Source organism: Pteropus alecto, unplaced genomic scaffold (genome assembly GCF_000325575.1).
Source record: "Pteropus alecto unplaced genomic scaffold, ASM32557v1 scaffold395, whole genome shotgun sequence".
Taxonomy (NCBI): domain Eukaryota; kingdom Metazoa; phylum Chordata; class Mammalia; order Chiroptera; family Pteropodidae; genus Pteropus; species Pteropus alecto.
The window spans coordinates 1,057,507-1,065,642 of record NW_006438643.1 but is presented as its reverse complement, the minus strand read 5'-3'; the positions used below and the strand labels follow the sequence as shown (position 1 = coordinate 1,065,642).

The 8,136-nt window shown below is 34.0% G+C and overlaps 1 protein-coding gene across 1 annotated transcript; it reads right to left on the bottom strand.

Moving 5' to 3' along the window:
- Positions 1–7,185: 7,185 nt before the first annotated feature.
- On the bottom strand, positions 7,186–8,136 carry LOC102896288 (olfactory receptor 51I2). Its single transcript, XM_006915688.1, has one exon. The coding sequence runs from the start codon at positions 8,134–8,136 to the stop codon at positions 7,186–7,188; it is 951 nt and encodes a 316-aa protein (XP_006915750.1).

Here is an 8,136-nt window from a genome sequence, read left to right as displayed (position 1 = left end):
AAGAATGGATTTGTTAAATTACTCTGGAGTTGGAACCGTAGGCTTACAGGGAGAGAGTATAGTCAGAATTAAGAAATAGAGTCTGAAAAATAAAACCCCATCATATTTTTTAAGGCAATATGATATGGTCTTGGCTTTTTGGCTTGTAGCAAGCTACAAGTATTTTATTCAAAAGAGATGCAGATCTGAGTTGATTACATTCTAGCACATTTTACCAGCTATGCCAGTGGGATAAGCTTCATCATTTGAGTAAAGGTCTGTTTAAGTTTTTTCTTCCTTTCTGGATATTCTTTACCCCCATGAGCTTGGTTACATAAGTTAGAAAGAAACACTTAGTTGTTGCTCCCACTACCCTTTCTCTTAGGTAGATTCTCTAGGGAGTTCACGTAAACTCTAGCCCCATGACCCTGGCTCAGCCTAGTGGGTAGGTGTGCTCTGATATTATCTTTCAAAAGAGTGGAAAATCTTTGAGGGTAGATGGATACAGAGCAAGTTTCTCAGCTATTCAAGTTTGCCTAATCGGCACCCAGCATAATTTCAGTATACTGAATGAGCACTTGCAGAGTCTAAATATTGGGATAGGGTGTTTACATCCCCTATAGCTAGAATAAGGCTTCTGCCTCACTAGAAATCCTTAGTATTTAGAATTAAAATTTTAGGTAAGCCTACGGATCATATTTGTAGGAATAGAAGTTCATTTTTCTGACCAGAGCAGACTGTCTTTTAAATTTTTATGTCCTTTATTTGGCTCAAATTCTTGATAGACAGGTTCCTTTTGGCATCAGGATGTTGTACTAGAAAAGGTTCTGGTAAAGAGATATACCCTTAATGATTATAAAGATTATTTTGTAGAAACCGGGTAGGCTCTCTCAGAAATATAAGTTTGAAGGACATCCATAATTTTGGTCATAACTTCTGATTACTGAACTCATGGTATAGGTCACCAATATTAGGACTAACTTAGATTTTAATCAAAATAGTCAGGGCTTCTGTGGGAACATTGTGAGAGGGAGGATTAGGAAGTGACAGGTAGAGAGCAAGTGAAGAAGGGATATCTTTCTTCTCTAACATCTTTTTCCTTCCCTTTTTCCCATTTTGTTTTTATCAGAGCCTAGAAGTTATGTTTCTCTAAAGAATCATAAACCAGCAGGTGTATGGAAATAAACTGTAGAATGGGAGACACATACAATGTCAGAATAAGAGAAATTAGGACAAAGAAATCTAAATGCTAAAAAAAAAGTCAAGGAAATGGGTAGGAATATGGATCAAAAGAGACTTTTCTTTCAATGGATGATACAGGCTTGAGAATCTCCCAAAACAGCATGAGGGGAAAATAAATCTTGGGTTTATACCAGTTTTTGAGGAGGAGCACGTAATACAATTAATAATCTCTTGATGAGATTTATCTATTAATTGAACTTTATGGTCACAGACAATGACTAAACTTTAACTGGAAACCAAATAAAAATTAAATTAAATTAAATTAAATCCAGAAATCTGCCCTTATTCTTTGCTCTTCCACCTTTTCTTATTTTCTTTGTCCCTAGACAAAACTGTTCACTATTCTGTGAGTGAGTGTGTGTACATCTGTATATTCGTGTGAGCTTTATGACTTAAAAAACAGCATGATACCTTAAGATTTCAAAATAAATTTGATTTTTGGAAACATTTTTCTTGGTGTTTCTTCATGTTGTTTAGTGAATAGAATGTAAATAACTATACTGGTCACATTTGATTACAGAAGTATTTTTCTATTTCTTGAAACTTCGAGGGTGGTTTTATTGACTCTTTGTAAATTATTTTGAATGAAATATATGAGGACATAAGATTGAATATCAGTTTTTTTAGAAATACTAAATATATTACACTAGTTTAAGTGAAAGATAGTCTAAGCTACTGCTATTGAAGGAACTAAATTTCATCCAGGCACTAATCTTTCTGTAAGTAATGAGCATAAAAAGAAAAGAGACAGAAAACTTTAAGCAACCAAGAAATCCTTCAGTAGGCAAGTGGATAAACAAATTGTGGTACATCCATACAATGTAATACTATTCAGAAATTAAAAAGGAATGAGTCATCAAGATACATAGAAACATGGATGAATCTTAAGTGTACATTGCTAAGTGAAAGAAGAAAGGACTATCTTAAAAGTCTAAAAAATGTATGATTTTGTTTTTATGAAATTCTGGAAAAAGCAAAACTATAGAGTAAGTTTATCAGCAGTAACCAAGAATTTGGGGGAGGAGATTGTTGAATTGGTGAAGCACAGGAAATTTTTTAGGATGGTGAAATTAATTGTAATACTGTAATGGTGCACGTAAGCCACTATTCATTTGCCAAAATCCATAGAACTTTATGACAGCACAGGATTAACTTTAATGTATGCAAATTTTACAAAATCATTTATGACATCAGGGAATCCCAGGATTAAATACAGAATGTGATCAACAAATTATAATTCTATTATAAATATATAAAAGAACCACACTGAAAGGGACTGGGGGGAACGTTACTGACCTAAGTAACTTTGGAAATGGGTAGAATCTGTAAGATTGAGGGCAAAAGGAAGTATAATTAATGCTGTACTCTAGTTGATAAAATAATTTCTTATGGGGGTGTGGGTTAACAGTTCTACATTATATTTGTGTACTAGAACTGAACAATTAAGTACATGAATGGCATTTGGTAGGGGCCAAGTTTCTCACTGTTAGATGGTAAGTTACAAGAAAGCAAAGTAGAAAGTTTAACTGATACATTAGCTGGAGTTGGAAACATCATTATAAGGTCATGTTTGGCTTAATGTGGATGCAGATGGGTAAATAGAGAAATATATATAGATAGTTATATATACATAGGTTAGTATCTAGACATATATTTCCTTGTTCTGTCAGCTGAGAGGGACTAGAAACAATGACAACCTAGTAGCAACAATCAAATGCATTCACAGAAACAAATGTTTTTGGAAACAACTTTATGTGATAAATAAAATTAGTATAAGAAATTTTGAAACTAAAATTTCTTAATTTTCAATGAGAAAATTAACTGAAGACTCCCATGTATTAAAATGTTATTCTGAAATTATATTCCATACTGGGATAATATTAGGCCAAAAAAAGTTTTAAATATTTTTTATAAAAATACAAAACTAGTCTAATTTGTCCAATAATTCATCCTTATCAGGAACACTAAGTAAATTTGAATATTTGTGTAATCCTTCTGTATTTATTTACATAATATTAAAACATTTTACATACCACTTATGTCTTAATATAAACATAACTAGTGAATTTTTTTATGAATATGGATTTCTTACCTAATTGTATTTCTATGCCTCTCATCCTGTAAACTAGGTTTTAGTCATTATAATATCATGGCTTGAGTCTCTTTCATATATATATTTCAAGTTCTCTAAACTAGGATTTTTTTTCTCTGTCCTTCACATTAGAAATTTCATGACCTTAGACCCACAAAAGTCATTAAACAAATACCAATAGACATTTTTTAATTTATTACTTTATTTCACTATAACTTCTTATTAGTTTCCACATTTTAACTTCTAACCTGGTGGTGTCCAGTAGATGTATAATACAAGCATATGTTAGTTAGAATTTTGCTAGTAACAATATTAAAAAAAAAACAGAAATAATTGAAAATAATTTTCAAAGTATATATTGTTTAACCCAACATATCTAAACATGTAACCTATGATTAAAATTTAATAAGATATTCTACATTCATTTTTATATGTTAGGTCTTCAAAATCTGGTCTCATGTCATTACAACACATGTCAATTCAAACTAGCTACATTTCAAGGGCTCAATAGCCATTTGTAGCTAGTGGTCACTGTATTAGACAGTGTAGCTTTGACTTTAACATTTACAAGGCTGCAAACATCTGTGCTATTGTCATTTGGAATTGTTACTCAAAGTCATAGTCTTTGAGAGAGTCAGAAGATAGCCAAAATGATTTACTAGATAATATTCTAACATATTTTTTTTTACAATCATGCAACTATCACTTTTGATTTTTCTAAGTCTTGGATCCCTGAACAAGTGTGAAATAAATCTATTAAAAGTGATCTGGACTCTGAACATTGCTGCTAAGCAAACATATCCCCAGAAGTGATCATTTTTATCATAAAATAAGTAACTATGAAAGTAATCCTACTTAAAATGAGATTTGATCATGTATTCAAAGTCTAATCATGGTTGTTCATGCTTTCGACTTGTGGCTTACATGATATATCCATCTGCTTATGACATTTAAAATCTAGAAGGAAATATTAGAGCAGCCTCACAAAATCAGTGCACCATTCATTGTTAAGTTTTTAGATTTACTCTCTATGTTGCATTTAAAAATAAAATATTTTTATAAATCTACTTTTTACATGTAATAGGTGTTCAAAGACGTTATTTGAATAAATAGAGATAGTAATTATTCACTCTTTAGTGAAAGATGCCTATATTTACTCATGAATCTTTAGGTACTACTCTAAAAGAAATCATTTTCCCTGACAATGTGATTTGACCAGAATTTTTCCAAAACAGTCACTTTGACTTTATAGAAGCTGTCACTGGTGGGTATCTAATCTAGTCATCTTTAATCTAATTACATGCTCCTCTAGAGAAATGTGAAGATATTCCTGGAAGTGTCTGAACACAAAGATTTTTAAGGTAATGACTTTTTAAGATATTAAATATCTTTAAAGTTTCTTTGCTTAAATCGCTTTTCCATGAATATACCTGGCTTTACTGTATCTCTGTTACACCATTTTTTTTCCTTTTCACAATTGTATTCACTCACTTTAACAAAAAAAAAAATGTATTTTAATTTTAAAAGATGGAAAAAAAATAGGCATAGCTCTACTCTTAAAGTCATCTGGAATATTTCTGTAATATACCACAATGTGTAAAACTTTCTGAGATACCAAACAAAGAAACTCTTAGAAATATTAGCTTAGATATTGATAAAGCAAATGACACCTATGACTGGGTAACATACTCTAGTGTAAAACAAATGGCATTGATTTTATTGCTTTCAATAAAAGTAAAGAGGGATTCAATGGAATTATCACTTATTAAGTCATTAAATTAATATTTGATAAGAGATCATCACATGGTTTTTGTCATTTAATTCCAAAAGTATTTTAAATGACACTGAGTTATGATGAAATGATTCCAGTAACATCTTATTTATGTAGTCAAACTTATCAGTATTAACTTCACAGAAAGGAAAGTGAATAGAAAGATTTATTGCTAAATTATCTCTCATTCATTTAATAAAAAAATATTCATTTTAAAATCCAAGAAGAAAGCTAGGGCATCCCATTAAGAGATAGATATCTAATCAAATTTTTCTTTTGATATATCAAAATTTATATTATATTAAATTGCTTTGATCAATTATGTACAAATAAGTATTGGGAAAGTAACTCGATGCAGAGTACATTTTTAAACTATGCTTTATGTGCTGCCAATTTTTAAACATTAAATTTAAATATAATTTTGTTAACCAATGTCACCACAATACATTTAATAAAAAAAGTTTTAAATGTATACATTTTTTTATTACAAGTAAGTATGATAGAGTGATCATTAAAATAGTTTCAAACATAAAAATACATTACATGGTCAAAACTCTTTGGCAGAGGTAAAATAAAATTTGAGTTCAAAGAAAAAGGGACTAATATGTGAATGTTAAAGAATGCATTTGTATATTTTAAAATCCATGGTATGAAATGTGAAAACATAAGGTATTTAAATTTCGTTGGATACTTAAAGGTGCAATATAACAATTTATTTTAAACTGATTTTATTTCCTATATATCCCCAAATGCATGCTCAACCAGTATGTAAATTTATGGTAAAAATTTCAGATGTCAACCTAAAAACACATGAAAGGTACATTTTTTTCTATTAATTATTTTAGAGAACACAAAAACTTGGTCACCACTGTTCTAAACAGATTGAGAACTTCAAAAAGACCATTGTGTAAAGGTGACCCTGATGAGCTGGATGAGGTTGGGAAGAATAGCATGTAGAGAGGAAAACATTTTCATTGTCGTTGAAGGCTCTGAAATGAAAGAAGCTGAAAACCTGAGTCATCACTGACCAACCAGCACAGTCCTGTCCGTCTACTCTACACAGAACTGTGTACTGTTTGGGAGATGTGAGGATGGTCTTTCCCATTTAACCAAAGCTCTAGAAAACCATAGTGAGCCACAGACAGAGGCAAGCAGTGTCAACTAAACCTATGCTGACAGAGCTAGAATGAGGTAAAGGAACAGATAAAAACACCCATCACATGGCATGGTGAAGTTACTAAATTCTGAAGGGACAGGTAGAAAAGAGAACAGAAATGCCCAGGCACAGTAACACCAGATCTATTTGACTCTAAAAATAGGGCCTGAAATTATGTTAAAGCACAATTTGGTGCTTTTGCTGGATTCTTAGGATCTAAACCCTGGGCATTGTGAGGTTGTCCATATTTTACTTTGTACCTAAATTGAGGCCATTTAATCATCCTCAGAGTCTCCTTGTATGGTGGGTCATGGGGAGAGTCTGGCTCTTTATATAACAGGAAGAATGTCCCTTCATAGGTATGTTTACTATATATTGTTTAAACAAGGACAATCTGAGAGAGAAAGAGAGTACTATGAATAATGATGCTGAGGAAAATAAGTGTAAACCATGACTATCTGGGGCAGACTAGGAAGTATGCTCACCATATTCAAAGGAATGTTCTTAGAATGATCTTTTTTGGCAGGGGAAGGGTGGAGGGTGATGCTTAATCCCTGCCTAACCCATCAAAAATGAAATTTGTTTTATTTCAATTCAATATCAGTAAGCCTTGATCCTTCGCTGTTAACTTACTATTGCCAGGCTTTTTGCTAGGAGTTTCAATGGGCAAAAGGAAAGAGAATTCCATGATCACTGCCCTGAAGTTGATTGTTTCTGTTAAAGATGACATGCATATGTGCACTGACAGAGACATGCATATATTGATAAGATGTGAGGTGGGAAGGGCTATGGATAACTCTTACGATCCAGATTCAAGCCTGTAGCAAAGCTTTGAATGCTTTATTTCTGTCCTCCTAACAATGCCTGGTGTAGAGCTTTGTCCCCAGCAAAAACACCATCAGAGTTTGTGGACTGACTCAAAGTCTCTGCCAACCTTAGAGTAATTCAAAGCAATTCCCTTTTGCAGGAAAACAAGGTAGCAATTCCCTGTCTGATTGGCTTGGTCTTGACACTGTAGATGATGGGGTTGAGCACAGGAGGCACGAAGAGGTAGATACTGGACATGAGTGTGTGGACCAGGGGTGAGACATGCTTGGCAACCCGATGCATTACAGACACACCAATCATAGGCACATAGTACACAAGCACTGCACAAATATGTGACACACACGTGTTGAGGGCCTTCCACCGTCCCTCCCTAGAAGCAATGCCCAGCACTGTGTAAAGAATTAGTATATAAGAGACCACAATGAGCAATGAGTCCAGCCCAAAAGTGGCCAGGACAATGGCCAAGCCCAGGATACTATTGAGCTTAGTATCAGCACAAGGAAGTTGGATAAGATCTGAGTGGAGGCAATAAGAGTGGGAGAGGACATTGGTGTGGCAATAGGGCAGTTGCCTCAAAAGAATTGGAAGTGGGGCCATGAGTATCACACTCTTCAGTGTAATGCCCAGACACATGTAGATGATACGTGGTATTGTCAGGATGACTGTATAGTGCAGTGGATTGTAGATGGCTACAAAGCGGTCGTAACTCATTGCCAACAGAACCCCAGACTCCATGCAGGAGAAAGTATGAATGAAGAACATCTGGGCCAGGCAGCCATCAAAGTCAACCTGGCGGACATCAAACCAAAGAATGCCCAAGACAGTGGGCAGTGTAGACACAGAGACACCCACCTCAGTCACAGCCAACATGGAAAGAAACAGGTACATTGGCTCATGTAGGGCAGGGTCCGCCTGCACTGCTACCATGATCAGGCTGTTGCCCACAATGGCCACAATGTACATGGTGAAGAAGGGGCTGGAAAGCAAGCCATGATGAGCCTCCAATCCTGGGATTCCAGTTAGAAAGACGGATAAGAGATCAAGACTTTCATTGTTCTCGTTTCCCAT

Coding starts and splice junctions, on each gene's coding strand:
- LOC102896288 (XM_006915688.1), bottom strand. CDS start 8,136: ATGGGAAACGAGAACAATGAAAGTCTTGATCTCTTATCCGTCTTTCTA.